This window comes from Paraphaeosphaeria sporulosa, assembly GCF_001642045.1.
Source record: "Paraphaeosphaeria sporulosa strain AP3s5-JAC2a unplaced genomic scaffold CC84scaffold_2, whole genome shotgun sequence".
Lineage (NCBI taxonomy): Eukaryota > Fungi > Ascomycota > Dothideomycetes > Pleosporales > Didymosphaeriaceae > Paraphaeosphaeria > Paraphaeosphaeria sporulosa.
Genome location: NW_017253361.1, coordinates 3,781,036 through 3,805,096, shown reverse-complemented (window position 1 = coordinate 3,805,096; position 24,061 = coordinate 3,781,036). Strand labels below are relative to the sequence as shown.

At 54.1% G+C, this 24,061-nt stretch overlaps 9 protein-coding genes across 9 annotated transcripts; 5 read left to right on the top strand and 4 right to left on the bottom strand.

Moving 5' to 3' along the window:
• Nucleotides 1–45: 45 nt before the first annotated feature.
• Nucleotides 46–1,886, top strand: CC84DRAFT_1081866 (FAD/NAD(P)-binding domain-containing protein; the record flags this gene model as incomplete). The annotated part of the gene is made up of 3 exons (XM_018173952.1): nucleotides 46–112; nucleotides 163–1,003; nucleotides 1,052–1,886. 3 exons carry the CDS (start codon nucleotides 46–48, stop codon nucleotides 1,884–1,886), a joined length of 1,743 nt encoding a protein of 580 aa, XP_018040986.1.
• A 353-nt stretch (nucleotides 1,887–2,239) lies between these two features.
• CC84DRAFT_1237515 (Aldo/keto reductase) lies at nucleotides 2,240–3,453 on the top strand (the record flags this gene model as incomplete). The annotated part of the gene is made up of 4 exons (XM_018183901.1): nucleotides 2,240–2,297; nucleotides 2,352–2,855; nucleotides 2,886–3,132; nucleotides 3,167–3,453. 4 exons carry the CDS (start codon nucleotides 2,240–2,242, stop codon nucleotides 3,288–3,290), a joined length of 933 nt encoding a protein of 310 aa, XP_018040985.1. The 3' UTR covers nucleotides 3,291–3,453.
• Nucleotides 3,454–3,614: 161 nt separating this feature from the next.
• On the bottom strand, nucleotides 3,615–8,045 carry CC84DRAFT_1213927 (uncharacterized protein; the record flags this gene model as incomplete). The annotated part of the gene is made up of 2 exons (XM_018182589.1): nucleotides 3,615–5,216; nucleotides 5,460–8,045. 2 exons carry the CDS (start codon nucleotides 8,043–8,045, stop codon nucleotides 3,615–3,617), a joined length of 4,188 nt encoding a protein of 1,395 aa, XP_018040984.1.
• A 1,456-nt stretch (nucleotides 8,046–9,501) lies between these two features.
• On the top strand, nucleotides 9,502–10,397 carry CC84DRAFT_490856 (uncharacterized protein). The gene has a single exon (XM_018186491.1). The coding sequence runs from the start codon at nucleotides 9,766–9,768 to the stop codon at nucleotides 10,297–10,299; it is 534 nt and encodes a 177-aa protein (XP_018040983.1). The 5' UTR covers nucleotides 9,502–9,765; the 3' UTR covers nucleotides 10,300–10,397.
• Nucleotides 10,398–11,008, bottom strand: CC84DRAFT_490849 (uncharacterized protein). The gene has a single exon (XM_018186490.1). It carries the CDS (start codon nucleotides 10,904–10,906, stop codon nucleotides 10,496–10,498), a length of 411 nt encoding a protein of 136 aa, XP_018040982.1. The 5' UTR covers nucleotides 10,907–11,008; the 3' UTR covers nucleotides 10,398–10,495.
• Nucleotides 11,009–11,807: 799 nt separating this feature from the next.
• CC84DRAFT_490789 (uncharacterized protein) lies at nucleotides 11,808–13,105 on the top strand. Its single transcript, XM_018186488.1, has 2 exons — nucleotides 11,808–12,566; nucleotides 12,654–13,105. The coding sequence occupies exons 1-2, from the start codon at nucleotides 12,010–12,012 to the stop codon at nucleotides 12,895–12,897; spliced, it is 801 nt and encodes a 266-aa protein (XP_018040981.1). The 5' UTR covers nucleotides 11,808–12,009; the 3' UTR covers nucleotides 12,898–13,105.
• On the top strand, nucleotides 13,086–13,994 carry CC84DRAFT_490830 (uncharacterized protein). The gene has a single exon (XM_018186489.1). It carries the CDS (start codon nucleotides 13,313–13,315, stop codon nucleotides 13,808–13,810), a length of 498 nt encoding a protein of 165 aa, XP_018040980.1. The 5' UTR covers nucleotides 13,086–13,312; the 3' UTR covers nucleotides 13,811–13,994.
• Nucleotides 13,995–14,178: 184 nt separating this feature from the next.
• On the bottom strand, nucleotides 14,179–16,318 carry CC84DRAFT_1083214 (uncharacterized protein; the record flags this gene model as incomplete). Its single annotated transcript, XM_018174003.1, has 2 exons — nucleotides 14,179–16,161; nucleotides 16,217–16,318. 2 exons carry the CDS (start codon nucleotides 16,316–16,318, stop codon nucleotides 14,179–14,181), a joined length of 2,085 nt encoding a protein of 694 aa, XP_018040979.1.
• A 1,290-nt stretch (nucleotides 16,319–17,608) lies between these two features.
• On the bottom strand, nucleotides 17,609–20,479 carry CC84DRAFT_1113055 (MFS general substrate transporter). The gene is made up of 6 exons (XM_018175340.1): nucleotides 20,106–20,479; nucleotides 19,584–20,051; nucleotides 19,475–19,537; nucleotides 19,215–19,425; nucleotides 17,989–19,100; nucleotides 17,609–17,939 (listed from the first exon to the last, which is right to left on the bottom strand). Exons 1-6 carry the CDS (start codon nucleotides 20,221–20,223, stop codon nucleotides 17,752–17,754), a joined length of 2,160 nt encoding a protein of 719 aa, XP_018040978.1. The 5' UTR covers nucleotides 20,224–20,479; the 3' UTR covers nucleotides 17,609–17,751.
• Nucleotides 20,480–24,061: the final 3,582 nt, after the last annotated feature.

Here is a 24,061-nt window from a genome sequence, read left to right as displayed (position 1 = left end):
CCTCTGCGACGTGCACGCGAAACTGATCCCATCCTACCCACTAACATGGCTACCAACGGGAAGTCTGGCACTGGGAAGAAGCGCGTCCTGGTGGTTGGAGCGGGAGCTGCTGGTAAGTGCATTCACGGGCCGGGTGAGATTGCTGTTCTCAATATCTTTCAGGCATGTCGTGCGCCCACCATCTTGCCAACCATCGCGACAAGTTCGATGTGACCTTGATCGATTCTGTTGATTACTGCGGCGGGCAGGCCTTTTCGATTCCAATCGACAAAGAACGCCATGGCGCAGGCTGGTTGAATCAGGGTGTGCAGGGCGGCGGCTACATCTTCCACCACACAATGACCATGTTCGCGCGCCAGGGCTACCACGCGGATCCAGTGAAGCTCCATGTTTCTTTCGGCAAAGGCGATCAATTCTGGAGCAACGTATTTCCCACGAGACTCCTCGAAAGACACCAAAAAGAGATCAAGAAATTTAAGTGGATGATATCCTTTGTCCGCATGTTCGAGGTATTCTTCGCATTGATACCTATCAAAATCTTGATGAAGATGTTCTTCTTTTCGGACGAGTTCACTAATACCGTCGCCTTGCCCATGGTAGCATTGTTCCTCGGTACTGGCCAGTATGCGCCTGACGTCCCCGCCATTATTCTGGAGAGACTCATTACTAGCCCGACATACGGAATGTGGTATCCCGGCGATAAGCTGAGCGTTGCAAGTAATCAGCCTCCGATGGTCGTCTTTCCAAGATTCGAGCACTTTTATCAAAGTTGGAGGGAAGACTTGGAGTCAAAGGGTGTAGCTGTGCGGTTATCTACCGAACTTACGCAGGTGGTCAAGAGGGACAAAAACGGTGTCTCAGTGAACCTCATCAAGCGCATGCCACAACCGGATGCACATAATCCCAACAGCGCATGGGTCCCGCAGGAATCTCGGAATGGACCTACCGATGCCGATGCAAAGGAAGAGACTGAGCATTACGATGAGCTTGTTCTCTGCGTTTTGTTAGTGAGACTGTTCCATGTTTGAGATCTTCCGCTAACTCGACTTAGGGCCGATACCGCAAAACACATTCTGGGCCGTTCGGGAACTTTCCGCGAAAAGCGTGTCCTTGGCTCTGCCAAATTCGCAGATGATATCACAGTAACTCACTGGGACAGTGATTACATGAAGAAGCACTATGAAAACTTTTACAACGAAGAACAATCTGTCAAGACGCTTTCCGGCGTTGACCAGAGTACGCGCGTTGACTTCGCCAAGAAGATGTTCAAGCCTATGTACTACATCAAGATGTACCCTCAAGACCTTTCCAAGCTGGAAATGTGCTTTGATTGCACCAACTACCAGAGCCAATTCCCGCCCGAGGTTCCGTTCGACAGGCATGTTTTCCAAACCATCTATCTCAACAAGAATTGCGAGAAGCTCTGGTCCATTGACGAAATCGACGAGAACAAGATCATCCGAAAGGATTGGTGGCACCAGCTCTGTCACTCGTGGACGCACTACGCGTTCGTGGTGCCATGGATGTGGCTGCTCAATGGTCGCAAGCACACACGTTTTGCTGCCTCATGGACCCTAGTCAACGCCCACGAAGTCGCTGTCATGAGCGGTATTGCAGCCGCAGTAGATCTTGGCGCCCAATATCCTGAGGATCTGGAGCGTGATAAATTTGCTCTGCTATGCTTTAGGCTCTATTACCTTCTTACCTACGGCAAGTGGTACCGTAAGAAGGCGAAGCCAGAGGGTGAGGGCAAGGATTGGGCCAGTGGCGAATACGGCAGCGTTTACAAGGGACCTGGCGTTGCCAGCATCGAGAGGTTGACATGGAGGGAGGAAAATGGAATTAAAGAGCATGAGGCTAACGATGTACAGCGCATCTTGGAGTGATGTGGGATAACATAGCAGCGCTGTGCATTCTGCACCATGAACAATGTCTGTTACTAGAACCAATAAGCATGCAGTTCGACGCTAGACTTCCTTCCAACATGTGCAGGTGGATGACCGGTTCTGAGTGCTAAGGGAAGGGTTTCTTCACGACACATAAAATTTCATATCCGAGAAAGTCTGACAAAGTTCTATAAAAGCCCATGGAGATGCAAGCACAGTGGAGCCCGGATCAATATCCCACACTGGTGTAAAGGTATAAAACATTTCGAAAGCCCACTGTGACCGTCCCACTAGTTCTTGTCTGCAACATATCCGCAGCCAATTGATAAGTACCAGAGGTACATCAAGACATCATGGCGTCTACTACCAAGCTCGACATCGACTTCGGTGCTATGATATTTGGCAAAGAAGGTATCCTCCGAACATCATTCGTAAAAGAAAAACTCTCATTCTAGCGCCCACTAGGTGAAGAACAAGTCCGGACCTCAACCCTTTCAGAATGTGCAGCCATCCTCGACACCTTCCAAAAGCACGGCCACACCGGACTCCATACGTCTCGCTTCTACGGTGGCGGCACCTCCGAAAACTACCTCGCCGATCTCAAATGGCAGGACCGCGGGCTTGTCATGGACACCAAGTTCTTCCCCAACGTGACCCACCTAGACGCCAAGAGCATGCGCGACGGCCTATCCACCTCCCTCAAAGCGCTGGGCGGCGCCGAAAACCTAGATATGTGGTATCTGCATGCGCCCGATAGAAGTGTGCCGCGCGAGGAAACCCTCAGGACCGTCGATGAACTGTACCAACAAAGAAAGTTCAGTTGCTGGGGCGTCTCAAACTACCGGTACATGTCTTGGGAGATAGCCGCGATCTGCGAGATTTGCGCCCGCATAGACTACAGGCGCCCGGAGGTGTATCAGGGTGTGTACGACGCACTGAAGCGCACCATCGAGAACGAGCTTCTGCCTTGTCTGCGCAAGTACAGCACGTCCTTCTAAGCGTTTAATCCGCTTGCTGGCGGGTATCTGACAAACCGATATCACCGCGGCACCGAAGAGTCCTCCATCAAGGCAGGCAGTCACTTCGATCCGAACAAAATGCAAGGTAAGATGTACTGCGCACGCTACTGTAATGATGAGTTTTTCGGTGCTCTCGAGATACTGGGGGCAGCAGCGAAGCAGGAGGGTATCCGGGAAAGCGAAGCGGCACTTCGGTGGATGATGCATCACTCGCAGCTGGATAAGAAGTTTTGGCGACAAGCTCATTATAGGAGCGAGCAGTAAAAAGCAACTGAAGCAGAATCTAGAGGATTTTGAGAAGGTGGCCTTGCCTGAGGTGGTAGTGGTGGCTTTCGAACAGGGCCGAGACTTATGCAGGGGCGTGACGTGGAAGCACAATCATTAGGTGGTGCTGTGTTGTGGATAGTCTCCAAACTGTGGGAGCGACATGAATGGTTGCCTGGCTACTGTTCTGTATGATCACGACAGCAGTTCAAATCGGTAAATTGTCAGTCGTCCCAGAATGAACTCTCAAGATATGGCGGTACTCGTAGGCTAACTTGATGACGACCACCCTCGTCGTATATGAGGAATATGCATGCATTATTCGAATTACGGGTTCTTCTACGATTTAGTAAAAATAAAACCAACAGCGGTATAAATAGAGTCCGATCCACATCTGCGGACCAGGATGGGATTGAGGGAGAGGAGTGCACTAATACCTACAGAACTATTCCCCAATCCATTCCCGACTTACCATAGCTAGCCACTCGCTTGCACTGACTACCTTTTCCTCTTCAAGGTGGACTTTATACCCCTCCGCATCCTTCGTGACCAAGCCTCTCGGTGGGTAGATCTCCATAAAAGGATGCGCCGGATTACATATTGTGAAGGTACCCATCCCATCTCGGAGCTTCTGCTCGCACTCATCGCAGAAGGCAACGTCGACGCAAATTTCACACATGCTGAACGACTTGACCACGACTTCAGGTCGGTCGCACGCGCCGTCGCAGCGACCGAGCCAGCTAAAAGGCGTGGCGACCTCGGTATCAACGGCCGGGACCGTCGTTATGTTGGCGTTGGGGACGTGTTGTCCTGCTTCCCCCAGAAGATGTTCTGCGCTCTGGATCGGCTTCGTGAACGCCCAGGCTATTGCGGCGTGCTCTCGATGCCCAAAGCAAAGAAGAGCTCGGGCAAGACTGTGATATGCATCGTAGTCGTTGCTGTCGTCCCGGTCTGTAAGGTTGCAAATGCTTGCCTTCACGTAAGGGTGGATCTTGGCTCGCGCCAGCTCCGTCTCCCCTTGTTCTGCAAACCATCGGCCCAACAGAGCCGCTACTTCGTACTGGGCAAGAGACATGCTCGGGCTAGGAGTCATAGCTTCTATCGCAGCCACGAGATGTTCCATCTTTGACAACCACGTGTGTGCTTCGGTCGGGTCGGCTTCTTTTCCTTTCGTGAAATACCAGGGCATCAAAGCATATGACGCTTCGAAAGCAGGTCTTGTACTTGGATAGTTTCGGATGATGTCTTCCCACAGATCAATAGCCTTCTCCTCGTCGTGGTAGAAGCCAAAATACAGTTGAGCAAGCGCTTCGTCCGCTGCAGCCATGATTTCTTCGGCTCCGGAGTCCCTAGCCTCAGATTTGACGGCTGTGAAAGCATCCTTAGCTAGATCCAGATCTCCGATTTTCGCGCATGCAATGGACATATATTCAGTGGTGTACCTCTGCGGGACCATTTGGTCTATGATACGACCAAGAAATTTGGCCCCATTACTGGATTCGAGAGCTGACCTCATGATTTTGACTGTTTCTGTATAGCTTCCTGTCTTGTGGGCAGTGTATATCAAGCGAAATGCTGCAGTTGGATCAGAGGGAGCACATTCCCATGCGCTGGCAGCCGCTGCAAGGGCAGCGTCTCGATTGCCCAAATGGAGATACGCGTCCTGTATCAGTCGGAGGAGTTTCTTCTTCTTGTAGAAGCGGTCCTCGGGAAGTAAATCCAAGGCCTTGGAAGCTGCCACGATTGCATCTCTGGATTCTCCAAGCCTGGAAAGAACCTTGGCCTTCTTCTTATATGCCAGCCATATCCACTCCGGGTACTCGGTCAGTTGGATAGCATGCTCAAATTCGTCTACAGCTGCCAGAAGATGCTGGCTTGTCCTAATCTTAGCGAATGTGGAGCCAAGGGCAAGATAGAAATGCATGTTCCTCTCCAAGCCGCACAGTGCAGACATTTTCCGGATTTGTTCTGGTGATATACCTTCTGCTATGTGCTCAAAGGGTCGGTTCGGTGGCAGCGTCCACTGACCGAACGTTTTGCGATCTCGCTGTAGGTTGTGTTAGTCGATTCGGTTCTGGACGTGCAGAGCGTGCCACCACGCTACAATATTGTTGAGTAAGAGCTCTGGTGTCAACATGAAGAAAGGATACAGAGCGCGGCTTCATCGGGGTTGCAACAGTCAAGCCTAGCATAAACCAGGCTACCATAAATATCTAGAGGTTTGACATCATACACTATTTCCGGTGTTCGTGTTTACGCGGGTGTGAGAATAAATTAGAGATGGACATACCAGGAATAAGTAGCCTTGAAGAAACAATACAGCCACCATACTGTCACAGGATTCATCTGAAAGCCAGGCCTTAGCGACGCAGTGAGCGAACGGCTCCAACAGTACCGAATCAGATGTTGAAGATTCTTTCTTAAGCGACTCCGTGGTGTCCTTGTTATGAGTATTGGTCTTCATGGAACACTGGCGGAGTTTTGAACACACGTTCTCGCTGAATAGCTGACACATGAACCTTTGCTCGTCAGGAACATTATGAAACCATCGACCGAGCGAATCATGGTCGTTGAAGAGGTACGATACTTCTTTTGAAAGACTTTCGAAAAGGTCAGGCTGGGTAATCTCAAGCTCGTCAAGGTCCACCTCCACAAAATGATCGAGGAAATAATCTGAAGAGTATCTGAAGAGATCTGGCTCGCGCCAGGGTTTTTGCTTTCTTTTTGGGATGTTATCAGTCAAGAAGCCTACGCAGGTTAACGCGATGTGTGCTTGAGCAAAATGGAGGTCCATCCCTATTCCCCTGTGTATGGAGGCTGTGCGAAAGTGTTGACCGACACTTGCGTGACCGAATTTGACAGTTGCCGTGAAGAACTGAGGCGGTGTGTCATCATCACTCTCATAATCATCAAGGTCGTTGTCGCTCAGGTTGTTGTCTGACTGACGCTCATCTTCCCACTCTGCATCGGACTCGTCTCCTGGATCACTATCTTTGGAAACAGAATCTGCCAACGTCGTGTCACTTCCAGCCACAGACACTGTCTCTTCTTCTCCTTCTCCTTCGTCTTCGCTTTCAACCTCTGTGTCGCGTAACACAATGCTGAAGAAGGATCCAAATCTGGTCCTCAGTTCGTCCTCAAGTCCAACAATACCATTTTGTCGGAGGTCCCTCAGTTTCAGAACAAGATCTAGCTCACCAAGGCGAAGATCGCGCTTAGCGCATGCGACCCACATGATCAATTCATTCAAGTCTTGCTTATCAAATCCACCGGTCACATCGAGCCGTGCAACTACACGTCTGAACATTTCGTCAAGCCCTTGTGGAGGCTTTGAGAGGGCTTCCCTCACCAGCTCCGGTTTGTTCATGTCTTTCACTTCGGCGAGCATGAGCTTGGCGAGCATGAACATGCCGTCGGAGCTATCGCCTAGGGTCTTAACAATTTCTCTTCTGAGTCGCTTAGAAGGACCTGGACGCATCTTTTGGAGCAACGGGATGCCTTCAGTAACTCCTTTCTTGATAAACCTTTCCACATCTGATCTAGACATCGACGGCTCGATATGCAGAATTTTCGGTCGTCGCTTTTCGCCTCTCCAAACGTTAGAGACATTATAATCAAGGTCAGGACGGCCCAGTAACAACAGTTGAATGACCGGATTTTTACGAGTTTTGGATCGCATATCTGACAGATTCTTAGCCAGCTTCACGATCAGTTCCTGGTTCTTCGTCGTGGCTTCATCCAGACCATCTATAACAACGAAGAGAGGCTTGGCTGCACCCGTATTGAATGGCTTGACGAATAGACTTTCCCACAAAGATTCCGGAAGAAGGAGGCTATCTCCATCATTACAGACCGCGACAGCCTGCTCACGGTACGCTCCGTAAAGCCCAGTGACCTGATAGGCAATTGCCTTCAGGATGGATTCGGGGTCGTGCTGGGTGTTCATGCCTTCGCGTATGTAAAAAAAACTTGCAAGTCCAGAGTTCTGTCGTATGTGCGAGACTATGCGTGACGCGAGGTAGGTTTTTCCGGTACCCGGCTTTCCCAGAACCCATAATACTGGAAATTCTCTTTGGAACCACTTGTCGAAAAGGCGTTCTTTAAGTATCCAGTCGCCGGATCGCGAAATCCGGGAAGCTTCGATGTTCTTGCCGAATGCTTCATTGTCGGAAGCAACTTCCGCACAGAGCGATCGTCGAAGTAATAAGCGATCCCTTTCGTTATCCACCTTCTCATCTATGCGTTGGGTTGTTGCAAAGGTCTTTGCTGTGATCAGAGCTATCTCCGTTTGTACCCACTCGTCGAGCCGATCAAGTGCGACCTGGATAGTATTTTCCTTGCCGGTGACCCGTCGCATCATCTCCTTCCCTCTTCCACGTCGAATAGCAGCTTCAGCCTCGCCAAAGACATCGAGAAGGGAGCTGAGCAGCTTGATTACAACTTGTTGAAGCTTGTGATCAAGACTCACCTTCAAGTACTCGCCCAGTCGATCGGTAATGTCTCTGACCCTTCGGAATAAAGTCTCCAGAGAGTCATAGGTGTCAGCCACAGCTGCGCCGGAACTGACAAGAAAAAGTCCCGCCTCCAGAACAACAGCCGCCGGTGCGAAGGGAGACAATTGGAGGGCTGCTTGCGCGACATTTCCGAGATTCTGCAATTGACCCATTGTTGCCATTAATCCATCCCAGAATCTCTTGCGTGACTTCCGGAAACGCAGAAAATCCGATTCATGCTGCTCAATCAATTTGTTGAGATCATCTTGCGTGGTGATCGGTACCTTCCACCTTTGTGCTACTGAACCCCTCTTCGACTTGTTCAGGTATTCGTCTACTGCTTGTTCCCAGATTTGCGTGAGCTCAGATTGCTGCTCGGTCATTTTCGCCTATATCGAAGTGTCGATGGTAAGAGATCAAGTTATGTCGAGACAGCTGAGGCTGCGAGGCAGTCGTCCTGCCCCGCGTGATTTTGGGGGCCAATGGGATCTCGAGTGTGGACACATACTAGTCGGGCCGTTCGTTTTGGAAGCCATCTCTGCAACGCCTATGTAACAAAGGAACTTCAAGGTTGCGCATGTTTGTCTGAACACTGTGTCTATCGAAAGCGCGCATGCAATGTAGCACGTTTTACTAGTAGAGAAGGAAGCGTCTGGAGGAAGGGACGGGCCGCTACGGTCCGTAAGCCAATCAGAGGGTGGGGCGCGAAGACTTCCCAATACCCAGATGCATTACAATAAAATTACTTGGCGAGTCGTGTTATGTTCAGCTTTGAGAGAAGCCACACTCAGTGCAAGCTCTCCCGTGTAATATGTCCCTAGCTTTGCTTCCTGCAGTTCAAAGATAGCTACTTCACGAAGCAATGTTTCTTCAGTAGAGCCCTGGGTGATAGTGGTCCAGAAATGCAAATGCTGTCGTTGCACGAACTTCTACCTGGCGAGACCTTCGAAGACTTGGGTCTTCTACAACATCCGGGCCGGTTTGTATCAAATTATTTGGGCCAAGAGCACTCTCGCCAACTTTGGAATCAGCGCTCCTGCAACAGTACAGCCAACGGCAGCCTGGGCATCAGCAAAGCCGCGCGTCGAAGCGCCCTGTCGCAATTTTCACTCCCAGAGGATCGATCATGTACGCGGCTCCTCGCATCCTCGAAGTTCGCTTTCAGACTGCTCGTGTGATGTGGAGATAATCACAACAATCATCTCTAAAACCAGCGTTGTTCTCGTGCGTAAGACATACGATTGCGGAATCTAGAATCCTCAAATGTACTCGGGGTCGAACGACATCCCGCGTTCGTCACGTCCGTATACCCAGGCCAAGGGTCTAGGGGGACCTGAGTCATCGTGGTCAGTGCTGCAAACGTGTTTACATACGCAATTCTTCGAAGATTGCTGATGTAGAAGATGAACCTTGGCGGGGTTAGTGATTCCAGACCCTTGTAGAGTGCATACGAATTCGTGCTGTGTCCTGCAGTAAGCAGATAAGAGTGTAGACCCTGGGACGACTGGCAATGGTTGGTACATGGTGAGGAAGCTGCCTTGCTTTTGGCAAGATTTCGCCGCGATGTTGTTCATCGAAGATCTACAGACCAAAACGAATTGCTGGCTCAGGGTTCGCACGATACTATAGAGACGCGGGTGTTGCGCTCGTCAATGTATCTACGTTCTGTGACGACGTCTCCAGAATTGACTGAAGGGGAGCTTCGCAAAGAGATCGTTAGCTGCGTGTAAAGCAAGGAGACTATACACGGCGCTGCTCTGGTACCTAGTCAATGCTGTGGACTAAATGTGTCATTGATGAACAACGTAGGCATAGCTTTGCATGGCTTGCGAATGTATGGCCTTCCACAAAGGAAGCTCAGGATAACTTAGCTGATTGCTGTTCTCATGGCGCTGGACTGCCAACCGCCATCTCTTCTTGCGGATCTTGCCGGATCGTTAACAGCGGATTTTGCTGCATCAGTGTGGACGTTCATGCAGTCAAATTTGACACCCGCGGACGAAGAGAGCCACAGAAGACCCCACACAAAGCAGGCGCAGAAAAACGGATGGATGGCAGAGATGGCTTGACGAGGTGCAGCAAGTGTACGCGCGAGGTCTCGGGATGATATCGACCACACTACCGGTAGCGTCCCCATTCGTTCCGCAAACCCAACGTCCAATACCCATCTCGAATCGAAGCAGTGGTCTGCAACAACAAGCCCTCACCATCCTAAAAGATGTCGCTGCTGACAACCTCAAATTCTACATGTCCTCACTAGAACAACCTAAAATAACCCTCCCTCGCAAACCAAAACAAACCATCTCTGGCGTCCTCCAAACACAGCAACACGTGTACCCTGATCCGCAGCTAACCGTTCACTCAAGCTTTGCCATTTCGCCGCTACCTACAACCCAATCCGCACCCAGACGCAAAGCTTGCGTGTGCCTGGGTATAATTAGCCTGATTGTCTACCGCCGACCATTCCCAGGCCCCCTTGCTGCCACGCGCTGGCCCGCAGCTCAATCAAACACGGCGCTATCGAAAATCTCGGCGCCACTTTTGCACTTGGTGTGCAGACTCAGCCACGCTGTCTGCCCTTGGGCAAAGGGGCCCGTGGCGCACCGCGCGCCTGGAGCCGGTCCGAGAGTCAGGTGACGTGACCTCGCCGTTTGCGGTAGCTGCTGTGAAAAAGCAGCGCGGTCCGAGCGTGCGTCTATTGGGTTTCGAGGCCGCCGGTCTCGAATTTCGATGAGGGCACTGCCGGGAACATGCATGGGCGCTCGAGCCGGGGACTGGTGCGAGACCACAGTTCGCATGCACAGCTAAGCTTTCTGCGGCATTTCTTGGCTGCTCAAACAGCTGCCGGCGGTGAAAACGGTTTGGGCCTCCGCGCGTGGGCGGCCGATGTGACAAGTCGAGTCAAGAGTAAAGACATGTGCGTTTGTGTTGGCGGGCAGGGGCGGTCGGCGAGGCCATGTTTGAAGGGAGGGCTAAGCTTCAGATGTGAGACAGGGACTGGGACTGGGGTGGGAAAGCTTCTGGTTGCATTGCAGCGCTTGAGGGACGTGGCGCGCTGCATGTCGAGAGGGCAATGGGCAGCAGTGAGTTGTTGCGCTGGATGCCATGCACGCCAGCTCGAATCAACGGGCGAGGGGCGTATGTTGTGGCAGCGCGGTGCGCGACTCTGGGCATGGTGGTGGTGAAACGACAGCGCAGTGAGGGACGGCGCTGTGCCCAAACGGGCGCGCCGCGATGGCCTCATATGCTGTGCGCGACGTTTCGCGACTCCAACTCCAGGTACGGAAGGCTAGTCGATACTTGCCGACACAACGACTTGGCCTGCGCGCGCCCGTGCCGAACGTCCTCGGTACGCACCGCCCAATCCCACCTCGCCATGGCATTAGTTGGGAGGCACGTTCGCCAGCCGCCCCTGATTACTGCTCGCACACGCCTAACCACCACGGCCCAGCGCCCTTCGCAGCCTCACCGTTACCACGCCTAATTCCCACTAAGCGCGGGCGCCCAACTCTGTGCCGCAGTCTAGCCCCGCGCTCGAGGGATGCGGCTGCTTGTGCTGGCCGGCCAGACGCATGCGGCTGCGACACGCCTGGCCGCTCGTGACATGGTGTGTACTCGGGCCTTCTCAGATGCCTCGAAGCCAGCCGCGGGCGCTATGATCCCTGCGCCATGGTGCAGCTTATAGTGGTTGATCGACGTGTAGAAAGGTGCCTGTTCCGCTGCCCGCCACCGTTATACGCACCCACGAACCGCGCTGTCTGTTTGCCTCTGCGCCCCCATAATTTTCGGATCCCGCGGTGGTTAGTGCACGCCTCGGATAACCTGACGCAAAGAAACGTTTTGTGAAGGAGGCCAAAAGCTTGAACACTGCGCGTCTTGGGTGCCGAGCTAATAAGGCTGCGTTGTTTCCGCTTGTTTCCGCACCAGCACGCCTCTCATACATACATACGAGGCTGCCGCCCGCTGTCTCGCAGCGTTTCCTGTCTCTTGGGCGCGTCTAGCAATTGAGGCTCCAGCGAGGAAGAAAAAAGTACCGCACAAGAGCACGAGTCGACGCCAACAAGGTCCTACCCAATTCGGGCAAATTCCACGGCAGCGCTCACAACAACTGAAAGAGCTATCCAGTCGACACCAGGGGCACCACAGCGCAGCACATAACAACGCCGCCGTTTGCCTACACCACATCACATCGCCAGCCGCGCATCCTTCACCCCCGAACCGTCTCATTTTGTTTTAATATCTGGCCTCTGCCGCGCGGCACAGCACCTTCCTCCCTACTCGGACGACCACTTCAAAGTCTCTACCAGAGCCACCTACTTCCGGACACCCGCCCGCAAACCACGCACCATGCTTTCAAATACCTTTCTCTCGGCGCTAGCCGGCGCCCTCTTCCTCTCCACAGCCACGGCCCTGCCATCAAGAACCCACTGCCGCTGCACCATCACCCTCGCCGACGCCTCCCCCTCACCCCCCTCCACCTACCACGACTCCCTCGAAAACCCAGACACCCTCGTCGCGTCCACGTCCACGCCGCCAGACCTCTGCGTCGCGCTCGGCCCGTCCCTGGAGAACCTGCGCACAGCCAACCCCGCGCTGTACGACTCCTACATCAGCAAAACCGACGCCCAGCAGCTCGCCGCCGCGACGACGGCGCAGAAGCCCCTCAGCACGACCATCCTACTCCGGCTCGCCGCACAGCAGGGCTTCCAGAACCTGGGCGTGGTTCTGCCCGGCGCGCCGGCGCGGGACGGCGGCGAGCGCATCGAGTGTCGCGCGGAGACGGGCGGCGAGGAAGCGTGGTCCGCGTACCAAGTGAGCTGGGTGACGCTGGTGGTGCTGCAGGTGGTTGTCGTGCTGGTCGTCGTAGCGTGCGTGGCCGAGGGCGTCATGTTTGGCATGCGGTGGTGAGTTCTACGTGCCCCCTTTTCACTGACGCTGGCGCTGCGGCCGCCAGAGCACATGCTAGACACGGCGATGCTAATCGATATCAGGATGGCCGCACGCACACCCACAGCCCTCATCACACTCCCGCTGCCCATCCCAGGACGCCCCGCGCGCCTCCGCCTCAGCGGCGAAGAGCGCAGGCTCCTCGCCATCCCCGTGCTGGACCAGTTCGACATGCGCAGCCCGGGCGTCGAAAAGAAGCTGCGCGTGTATGCATCGCCGGGCTGGAAAGCGCAGCGGTATGCGTACATCGAGGACGAGGACGACGAGTTCAACAGACCTGTCATGTGACGCAACATGTCATGTTCATCATGCATTCAATCATTTGATCGCCGCGTTGTAGCACTTCTTGTATTAACGTTATGGTGTAGTATGGTACATCTGAGACGAAGGCGTCTTGCAGCCTCGCTCTCGTTGAGTGCAGTCTCCCTCCGACTGCCGTGCTCCGAAAAGGAAAGCGCGGGGCGGATAGCATAGTAATTACATGACCCACATTCCGCCCATGTGCGTACCTGAGTGAAGCTTAGCGGTGCTGACTGATGCTGATGCTGATGCTGCTGCTGCTGCTAATGCTAGGGTAAACTGGCGCATCGGAAGTAGTCGCGCGTCAATCTCGTGCGTGTGACTAATTGAGCGAGCGGGGAACGCCGAAAGAAGGTTCTATCTACGCAGGAAGTCTCATTGGCGTTTCACGGCCGAGGAGTGCATGAAGGGGAGGAAAGGGACAGTGCAAGTCGCCAGGGTATCAATCGTGCGCAAAGGGCATGCATGCATCGGAAGCTGTGAGGCCTGCCGTATCTTCACCTTGTCGTGCGTCGCCGCACTGATAAGCCAATATATACATACATCTAAGGGATGCAGTACAGAAGATAGGAAAGTCTATAAAATGAGTTGGGTATCTTTATTAGTACCGGCGCCAGGCCGGCGATCGCGCGGGACAAGAACTGTCTGTCGCATGGATAAGGTTGCGTGGAAGCGTCGATGGGACAGGGTCGCGTGGAACAGTCGCGTGGAGGGGCCAGGCAATGTCGCTGGGAAGTGTCGCACGGGCCAGCAATGCAGAGTCGGAGGGGTGTCTATCGCAATGGACGGTTGTCGCATGGGTATCGTAAGGCATGGTCGTAAGATCGTTATGGGTATCATAGGGGAAAATCGCGTGGGTCGTGTCGGTCGTCAAACATCACCGGTGATGCTGGCTAGGTAGGTTGTTGGAACGTCGTTCATTACAAACTCGTAAGAACAGGATGGTGGCAGTGCCGACACCATTTATCGGAGAAGTAGATGCCGTATGTCGAATCGTGTACAGGTCATCGAGGTACGGCGTCGAGGGCGACTGGGCCGTTGGAAGCAGACTGTGACTCCAAGCGCCGTAACAATGATCGCAAACATACAGTCCAGGAAGGATTTAAAAAGAAATAAAGGTAGGTTGAAGGACCAATTGGTCGAAGAGCAAGGTCAGATAACGGATGCGACGGTCTGCCACAGTAGGGCACGGATGATCTTCTCGATCGCGGCACCGATCCGGAAACTCCAACATTGCTGTTGACGTCGTGAACGCCTCCGCATGGTCGTCTACCTGACGAAAGGGTTTGACTTGTAACCCTGGTCATCGATGACATCGACCCAGAAGACGCTGTCGCCGTTGTCCTGGCGGCGCCAGACCTCCTTGACGAGGTCGATCATCCCACGGAAGGGCTTCGCTGGCAGGCGTCTGGAGTACTCCTGAAGACGCTTGACAGCAAACTCTCTGGACTGACATACCCTCGTGTCGTTTGCATAGACATCGAAGAAGTCCACGGAAGACACGAAGCGGAGTTCAGAGGCAGCGCTGACGATCAGGATGTGCTGGATGCAGATGGTGCCGGATGATGAAGGAATCGAATCGATGAGATTCAAGATATGCATGGCTAGCGAGTTGAGCCATAGCTTGGTGTCCGTATCTTCGTAAGGTGTCTCGAAGCGGGGCATAGGAAACGTATTGAAGTCTGCGAGCTCGCCCGAGTGGGAGTCCTTCGTCCCCAAACGTTTTCGAAGTATTGAGGGAAAGACGCGGTAGATCTCCAGAAGGCCAGCACACCGATAAGCTTCTGCGACAGCAACAAAGTCTTGTTTTGATGTTCTCTCGTCGCCCAGCTCTGCTATCTCATCCGTCGTAGGGTACTCCGCAGCGAGGAGGTCTTCTTCCAATGTAGCTGCGTTCAGAAGGTTCTCGTGGTGACGTCGAAAGTCGATGCTGGCATTCCCGTCACGCATACGCTCTCTGCGAACAAGCCTTCCAACTTCAGCGAACAGAATCATGATGGTGGGGGCAATGCCAGTCCACGGATGGGGCATGATCTTCCCGTCAGGCTTTCGCGCCGAAGGAATCTTCTTAGGTCGAGAACGCAACCCACTGGGAGCAAAGGTCATGGCATCTGGGTTGACGAAGCCCATCAGCATCTCCCAGTAGATGAGAGATTCTTCAAAGAACTGGGTCTCCCGCTGCTTCCCTCCATCACCCTCAGCATTGTTGAGAAGCTTTGGAAGTATCAGGCTTCGAGCAGCAGACAGGAACTCTTCACCCAGGATGTTGTTGTCGTGCCAGCCTGTTGTGGTGCCGAGGAGCATGGTACTAAGGAATGCCTTTGTGCAGCTAATTGAGTCATTCTGTGCAAGCGGAAGCTCGGTTAGAAGCGCGTCGCGAGCTTTGCGCTGCATGTCTACGCCGAGTTGTGCCATGTAAGGAAAAGTGTTGGCCAGGTGGGCGGCCGCCATGGACATGATGCCATAGTAAATGGAAGGTGTGTGTTGATAGATACGGCCAATGGTGGTCCGGAAGGGGTTGAGATGAGAATCGAAGCATGAGAAACGGCCACAAACTTCTTTGAAGTAGTGCTGAACTAGAACCGACTCGATATCGTCGGCAGTTGAAGAGGAAGAAGGGCTTGGTAGGCGGTAGAAGTCAAGAAGCAGCGACCGAGACAGACGGGGGCTGGAACCGATGTCGTCATTTGCAGGTTGCGGTAGTGCTTCAGTGTTATAGTTAACACACTCCGATGGTCCTGGATCAATTTCAAACCCATCCAGAGGCCCAAATGTAAGATCATCGTCCGGCATATCCATGACATCAACGAAGCCATCCATCATCAGGGGATCGAGATCGAGGGGATCGTCAAAGAAGAGGGGCTCAGGTAACGGGTCCATTTCAGGAGGTGACCCATCGCTAGGCTCAGGTGTCGAGTCCTCCGAGGAAGTTAGAGAACCAACAAGCATCGGCGGTGGTGACTGCTGGTGTGTTTCTGCGTGAGTTGCGTCGGTCTGCTTGCCGGCAGGCAGGACAGCAGCCAGTGCTTCGAAGTGACGCTCCACGTCAGGTGTCACTTGGAGAGACTTCTCCTTGGAGCTCGCCTTGGAGGCGGTGGCCGTAGAGCCATTCTTATGTGGTACTGGAGCAAAATGTGTCGGTTGGAAGACCTCATACTTGGTCGACCACTTGAGTGTCTTCTCATAGCCTGGGCAGGCTACGTTCCTTCTCTTGCATTGGAGGCACCCGGGCGCAGTCTCGTCACACTTGAGCTGCGATAATGTCAGTGAGTGGCTTACGTGGCCAGCAGCAGGAGGAAGGACGCACCCTCTTGATCTTGCACCTCCCGCATCCGTTTCTGCTTTTTGTCTTCTTCACTTTGAGATCGTTGGTAGCATGCTTGGCCTTGGCCTGGGCCAATGGGGGCATTTCGGCTAACGAGCAGAGTGGGGGAGGGTGGTGAAGCGGTGAGGTGAAGAAGGCGAATGTGGGCTGAGAGGAGCGTGATCCGGGGTATTTTAAAATAATGTGCGTTTGACGAGCTAGGTCAGCCGATGGGAAACGGTGCGGATAGTTTCGTCGGTCATGATACGCAGCAGCTGATAGATAGCGACGTGGTCGTTGGGTTGGACGGCGGGCAGCCGAGAACGGAGCATCTGTGCTGCACATTGTCTAGGGCGGCGGATATTGGCGAGGAGCACCATGTTGCAAAGTTGGCCTGGGGACCTCGCTCCAACGCATGTGCAGGCGGTCGGCTGCACATCGACGGCACACATTTTTCGCGCGTTGATTTGATGCATGTTCGCCTGCCAAACTGCGAAAAATGAAGCTGGTGATGTTCGGCAACGGAGGCTCGATATCGCAGGATCGGCGGACCCCACTTGACCTGCCCCAACATACAAGTGGATGCGATGGAAAGCATAGCCCGATGAGGGAAGGCGCGCGTCCGTCCGTCGTGGCTTTCCCCAGAGGCGCTGCATCATCGCCACCTCAGCACCAATGACACTCCCCACGATGCAAGTTGCATGGATCCCCCGGCGCCATGACATGGAGAAACTCCCTCTGTGCATCGGCGTGACCTTGTCGACCTCGCTCTGCGTCTGGAGGAGCAATGGCTTCAATCTGGACCCTCTATCGATGGCCACCAACGCCTCCGCACCCTCTTGCGAGAACTACCGAAGCGCTACAAGCCTTCTAGCGTTCTTCTATGGGGCCACCGTAGCGATAAAGAGAGGCCTTTGGTCGTCAATGAACCCGTGCCTCAAAGAACCGGGAGCTGTGCAGCAGCAGGCCGGACCAGCCCAAGCGAGGCCTTCTCTACCAACTGACAACGCGCTCATCGTAAGCTTTGTTCCACACTGGTCCACCACCCCCAGCTTTTCGCTGAGTAGTGCGGTCGGTACCACCTCGGACAGACCGTTCCTGCCGCCACCCAACACAGAAACTGTCGCGTGAGATAACCTAGCGTCTCGAAGGCTTCGAGGCAGCTTCGAAGTCGCTGTGATAGGAGCACACGCAGAGATACGGGAGTATCACCGACACGCGGATCCGCATCCTTTATCAGTTACACCGCCTCATACCCCCGAGTCGGCGGCTAGATGCGGATAAGGTAGATCAAGATTGTCTTGCTGATCTGCACGCATAGTAGTATCAGGACAAACGCCTGGGTGAAACGTGAGCCGACTTACACCAGGTATGAGGGGCATTAGTGTGCGCGGCCTTATCAACGCGTATAGTTTGTATTCGTGCCAAGTGGAAGCGCGTTGTACTCCACCCTTGCTAGCCGTATTCTATAGCCGTCGAGCCGCTGCCAAAAGAACGGGAAAATAATAAACAGATGAAAAGCGAGGCTGTCTGCCGCTCTAGAACTTCTCCATAAAGTTCTTCCTGACTGTCCACATCCGCGCACGCTTGCCGTAAATGTACATGGGAATAGAAAGAAGCATGCAACCGAGCTGAATACCGCCGACAGCGATGAAAGTGTCTTTAGGGCCGCTAGCCGCAAGCCAGTGCGTGAAAAACAATGAGAAAATGAATCCGTGAAGAACATCTGGGTGATGTCAGCAAGTGGTCATTCTGAGGAATGTGGGGAAGCCTACTTTTGGTGAAATTGAGGGTCACGAGTGCCTCCCCGGCGTATTGTCGGTATGAGTCGACCACGAAGGTCACCGAGGTGGTAGATCCAAGAGAGCAGCCGAAGCTAATTACGCCGAAGAAAACCGTGGGCACGATCCAATTGTCCCTTTCTTCAGCGCTCCACCCAAAGCCCATGAGACCAATGACGGTGCTAATAGCAATCGGGATCGCCATGACCAGACGAAACTCTGGTTCGTAGACTCCGTCATTGCGCCGTGCCATGAAGCGCACGACGATATCACTGATCTTGCCTGCCACTGCTGTACCAAGCACTCCTCCGACGAACGGAGAGACGTAGACCAGGCCAACTTGGAGCGGCGTAAAATTGTAAGACTCGTGATTCTGGTAGATCTCGGCCACCGATTCGCTGAGAACAATCAACCATCCTACGGCCAAAGCGTACACCATTGACGACCATAGAACGGCGGGGTAAGCAAAGAGGATGAAAGGGCGAATCATGACCTTGAACCAAGTATCTCTGACCAGACGACCGTTCCAGGGCTTGAGTGACTGCACGTATGATTTTCGGGGCGCCTCCCGGTAGAAGTCGGTATAGTGTATGGACGAGACCACGGATGCGTGGTCAGTGTCGGTATGGGATTCAGTTCCGGCCGTGGCCAATGCATGATCCGTAGTAGCATCATGATGATGTTGTTGCTTTTCTAAATCACTGTGGATGGCATATGATGCGGCATCGGGAATAGGGACATCTTTTGGTGAGGCAGTGTGGGAGGCGGACCCAAAGTAGTCGTGATCGGGATTAGTCGCCGCAATGCTGCTTTCTGTCTGTGATGCTGGGTCGAAAGCGAAGCCCACTCTATGCACTCTAGGTGGTCGCGTGGGGCTGGCCGCGGGTGACACCGGCGAGGACGGAGTGAGCGGCACTGAGGCATGACCATCTGGCTTTCGATGGCTTTGCCGTGACGGCAGATGGAAGTGGTGGCGTGCTCCAGGGCTACGACTGCGCGCTCTTTTCGAGCTGCGACCTCGCGCATGCGGAGTGCGATCCCAGAACGTCTCGGGGACGCAGAAGAAGATCAAGAAGAAGCAAAAGGCAACAACGATAGCCACAATCCTGATCAGGGTCAGCCTCCTGCCTTCGCATGCGCCCGAGTCGTCAAACAAATTGTAACGCATCAAACAGAAGGGTATCCGATATGTTTACAATACCGGGTAGTGATCCACTTACTTGAAAACCCATCTCCAGCCCATCGATTGGACAATTGCAGCGCTTACCAAAGGAATAAGGTTCTTGCCGCCTAAGAGTAGGAGTGTGTATATTCCTAATCGATAGGCACGCTCATGGAGAAAGAAAATCTCGGCAATGGTCGCGGAGGGCAGGCACTCGACTGGCGAGATTGCCATTCCTTGAACGATGCGGGCCACAACGAGTGAAGCATCTGACAGACTTGTGAGAACGGTCCATCGGTCCCAGGGCCGATGACTTACAACTAGGCGAATACGCGCACCAGACGGAAGCCAGACAGAAGAGGACGATCGCAACCAGGTACACTGAGTTTTGTCAGCGTGTGCTATGTTGTGGCGCGGACGGCCTTACCAGGTCTTTTGCCCCACAATATGGCGGTAGGAGAGGCCACGACGCTGCCCAGGCCCAGGCCCAGCATGTAGAGTCCAGTTGTTAGAGCGACCTGAGGCACCGTGACGTCGTAAGTTTCGGCAACATTCTTGAAGCCCGCCGCCAGAACGGGGGTCATGCCGCCACCAACCATACAGTATAGACCTAGCGAGATGAGGGCGGCATCGCGACGCAGCTGGTTCCAGTTGAGAGGATCGTTTGCCGAGTCCTCTGGCTGCGGCTCCAGGATAAATTTGCCATCTTTTGTACGCTTCTTCTCCTGCTGCCGAAGCTTGCGCGACCTGGCCGAGCCGCGCGAGCCCGCCGAAGCGCTGCGAGGTGCGGGCCCATACGGGGATGGAAGAGAGGAAGACGAAGTGCGGGCATGAGCGTGCTGTAGACCGAGCGGTTCGTTCCTCTTGTGGACGCTAGAGAGCAGGATCACGGAGCCTGTAGAATCTCTTTAGTCTGGGTCCCACGGAATGTGTGTGTCGGATTGCTCACCAGGGACTTCATCGGTGTCGGCGGTCAGGATACCAAGACGAGACTTCCTCGCGGGCCGTTCCTTCTCGCTTTGGTGGTCTGGCACCTCTGGCGCTTTCTTCGTGAAGAACCCCGCCATGGCGTTGTATGTGACCCCGAAGTATGCTTCGAGGATCAAGTTGACTCAGGTTGCCGACGCATGAGCAAGCTAATGGAGGCAAGAATCTCGGACCGGTGCGGACGCGGCGGTTTTGTCCAGGTGCAGTCGTGAGAAGAGATGCGGCGCCAACAGAAGGCTACAGACGTCGCATCTCTCGCAGCCATGGCGCACGGCGGTGAAGGGTCCACAGTTGCCAGTGTGACACGGTAACGTGGAGGTTGTTGTGGGTATCTCCCGGTTGTGGTGGGTCTGGTTGGTGCCGCCCGCCAAACTGATGTCATGCCAGGGTTGCGCTAGCTTCTCGCGCAGCTGATCGCTGCGCCGTGACCTCGAGCAGAGCGCTCACATGACTGACCATGCTCAAGCAGCAACTTGATCGCGTTTACCGCCGGTGCTGCGGTGCCTGTCTAGGAAGCTCTGCCGTCCTGCTCATGCGCACAGCGATGCTATACGCACGTTGATCTGCAGCGCAAACAGGTCCGGGTCGACGCGAGTGTTCCTCTTGAGCGCCCATCGCATAGTGCGCCACAACCCCACCAATCCCGTATCTGTCTGAGGACACTTGCACCTGAGTGAAGCCCACAAGTGCATCGTGACCATGCTGCCCGGGAAACTGCGATTGATCGGCCGGCTTCCGGCTTAGCAGATATATGAAAGGACTACCGTTTCTGTCGAGCACTCGCAGGCGGTCCTTCTTCATCTATGCTTGTAGCATGCATCGATATCCCAGGTCGTGATACTGTGCTGGTATATGTAGGAACAGTGGAACCACCTTGCTGGTTACAAACGTTAAGATCGGCGCCTGAGACCCTGGAGGGCCGCGTAGAGCCGCACAGACGCATGCCCACCAAAACACCACGCACGTCGACCGCTGATCTTGCCAGAGCTTGGCTGGATCTGCAAGGCCTTAAATGCACGTCATTCGGCCCTCGAGGCTGCAACGCCTCACATCGATACTTGCGATAGCCTTCAACAACACGACATCGCTCGTGCTTCTTCTACTGGTTTTGTTCCGCCGCGGCGCCTCGTCGCGACAACTGCCACATCTACCTAGCGCGCAACCGAGTCGGTCGACAAATCCCCCACCTCTTGGTTTTTCGCGCGGCTCCGCTGCCCATCGCAGGCGCCTGTGGCGTGCGCCTCCAGATCGTTCCTGACCATGCTGCTTCACCAGGTTGCTGACGACATATCGCTGAAAGTCGAGAGGCGTCGAATCGCTTTAAACAACACACTGCCTGGTTATTGGCATCACATGGATATGTGAACCCGCTGACCTGTGGCAACACCGACAACCGAAATCGTGCAACCGGGTGCAACCATCGCATGTTACCCCTGCCAAGCACAACCATGCAACCGACCGTCGCCTAGCCCGAGGCGTCGCTTCTTGAGAATATGTGCTAACAATAGCTTCTGCTTGATTATTCGGCTGCAGCTAGCCATGGAAAATAAGAGGTGTGCGCTGCGAGGAACAAGACGCACTCGCGCGCGAGCGGCGGTCATCTTACTTGGACTATGGTCAGTTGCATTTTGATTCACAGCCCAGTCTGGCCAGCCGAGGCAGTATAATGCGAGGTCAGGTTGCGGCAGCCACTGGTCCCGCGAACGCCCCATCTGGTTCAGCCCTAGCGTGAAGCTCTCAAAAGGTTTCTAGCCTCTGCTCTAGGTCCACGATACAACTCGAACCTGCCTAAGCGAGCACTGTTGCCTACCAGATGTCGTTCGCGCGCCAGTCAGACGAATTACAACGAGCCACAATTGGGGCCAAATCACACGTCCTACGGCCGTTTCGACCCGACCAGCCGCTCAATCCTCATGGGGCGTGGTTAATCCACAGTCAGACCTTGTGCGATTCGTCTGTTGCTCGAACCCTCCAAGCCGACTGCATGAATACGAGGGAAGGCGGCAGCCTGACCCGCCGAACACATTTCGATGCCGGCCCCGCCGCGCTTCTGCAGGTACCGAAGGTGATGGAGAACTAATAATCATGCAATTTCCCATGTCTTTTGTCCGTCTTGTCCCTGCTGTCACTCAGTCGTCCAGTGCTTCGTCAAAAAAGGTTGAACTAGGTCGCTCCTAGTCCTCCTCCCACGCTCCCTAATCCAACAGCAGCCTTTTGGCTTGCGTCCTTTCCTTGTGGAAGTCATCCGTCACACTCACTACTGGCCATACCTCAGGCCGTCCAATCGCTACGATCTCGCTGTTCGATATTAATATTTAATACCTGTTCAACCATGTTCTCTCGATCTTTCGCCCTCGGCCTCCTGGCCTCGACCGTCTCAGCATTCGATGCATCTGCCAACAACAATGTTGCCATGTACTGGGGTCAGGGAAGCAACCAGATCACTCTCAAGGAGCTCTGCAACGACCCTAGCGTGGACATAGTCAACTTGGCTTTCGTAAATCAGTTCCCCAAGAAGAGAGGCGAATATCCGGCAACCAACTTCGGTATGTGATCACGTCTACCCTGTTATCATCCTCAGTCATTGCCAGAGTGTTCTGAAGCTAATTGTTCCTAGCCAACGCTTGCGACGACATCTTCTACAAGGACGAGTTTGGCAACGAGTCAGGTCTCCGCTCAAGCTGCCCAAAGATCATAGAAGGCATGCAGACATGCCGTGACAACGGCAAGAAGGTCTTGCTTAGTCTCGGAGGAGGGTATCCCACTGACTACTACCTCAAGACAAAGGACATTGCAGAATATCTCGCGGACTTCCTCTGGGGTGCTTTCGGTCCCCCTGACGCCACCTGGATGGGGCCGCGTCCTTTCGGAGACCAATACGTCGATGGTTTCGATCTGGACCTCGAAGCGTTGATGACCCCAGAACCGTTCACTGGTTACTTGTCCGCCAATTATGAACACCTCGTGAACCGGTGGAAGAACGTCCTTTTCCCGACCAAGGCAGGCAACTTCTACATCTCGGGCGCACCCCAGTGCATTGTTCCGGATGCGAGGTTGGCCGATGCTATCAGCAAGTCGCACTTCGATTTCGTGTTCGTGCAATTCTACAACACGGCACTTTGCAGTGCACGTAGGGCATACGAGGGCGTCGTGGCTAGTAACGGTGTTGTGACCACTTTCACATTTGACAACTGGGTCACCTGGCTCAAGGCCAACTCCAAAGTCAACCCTAATGTGAAGCTCTACCTTGGTCTACCAGCAGACAAGGGGGCCGCGCCGAATGACCAAACCTCGTATCTCGAGCCTATTGAAGCCAACAAGGTCCTCACGTTCTACAAGAACAAGTATCCATCGATGTTCGGCGGAGTGATGCTGTGGGAAGCTACCTTCAACGCTAAGAACACGTGCAATGGTCCAAGTTACTCTACCAACATGAAAGCCATCCTGCAGGGCTCCTACAAGCCCGCGACCTGTCCCACGCCTACCTCGTCGTCCATCGCATCCAGCAGCTCTTTCCCCACTCCGACTGCTATCAGCCCCGGCGGTCAATGTGGTCCCGAAAACGGCTACGGTTGTGCAGAATCCCTGTTCGGCGACTGCTGCAGCATTTACGGCTACTGCGGAAGCTCGGCGAGCTACTGCGGCGCCGCCTACTGCAACCCTAAGTTCGGCAAATGTGGCGATTCCAGCAGCAGCAGCAGCAGCTCAGCGCGTCCTACTATCACTTCCAGCTCTTCTCAGTCTTCGTCTTCGTCCGCTAAGCCAACGTCCTCCGTCAAGACTTCGTCGTCCGCGAAACCTTCATCGTCTTCTGTTAAGCCTACGTCTTCCTCCGCAAAGCCCACCAGCTCTGTCAAGCCCACCAGCTCTGTCAAGCCCACCAGCTCTGTCAAACCCACCAGCTCTGTCAAGCCTACT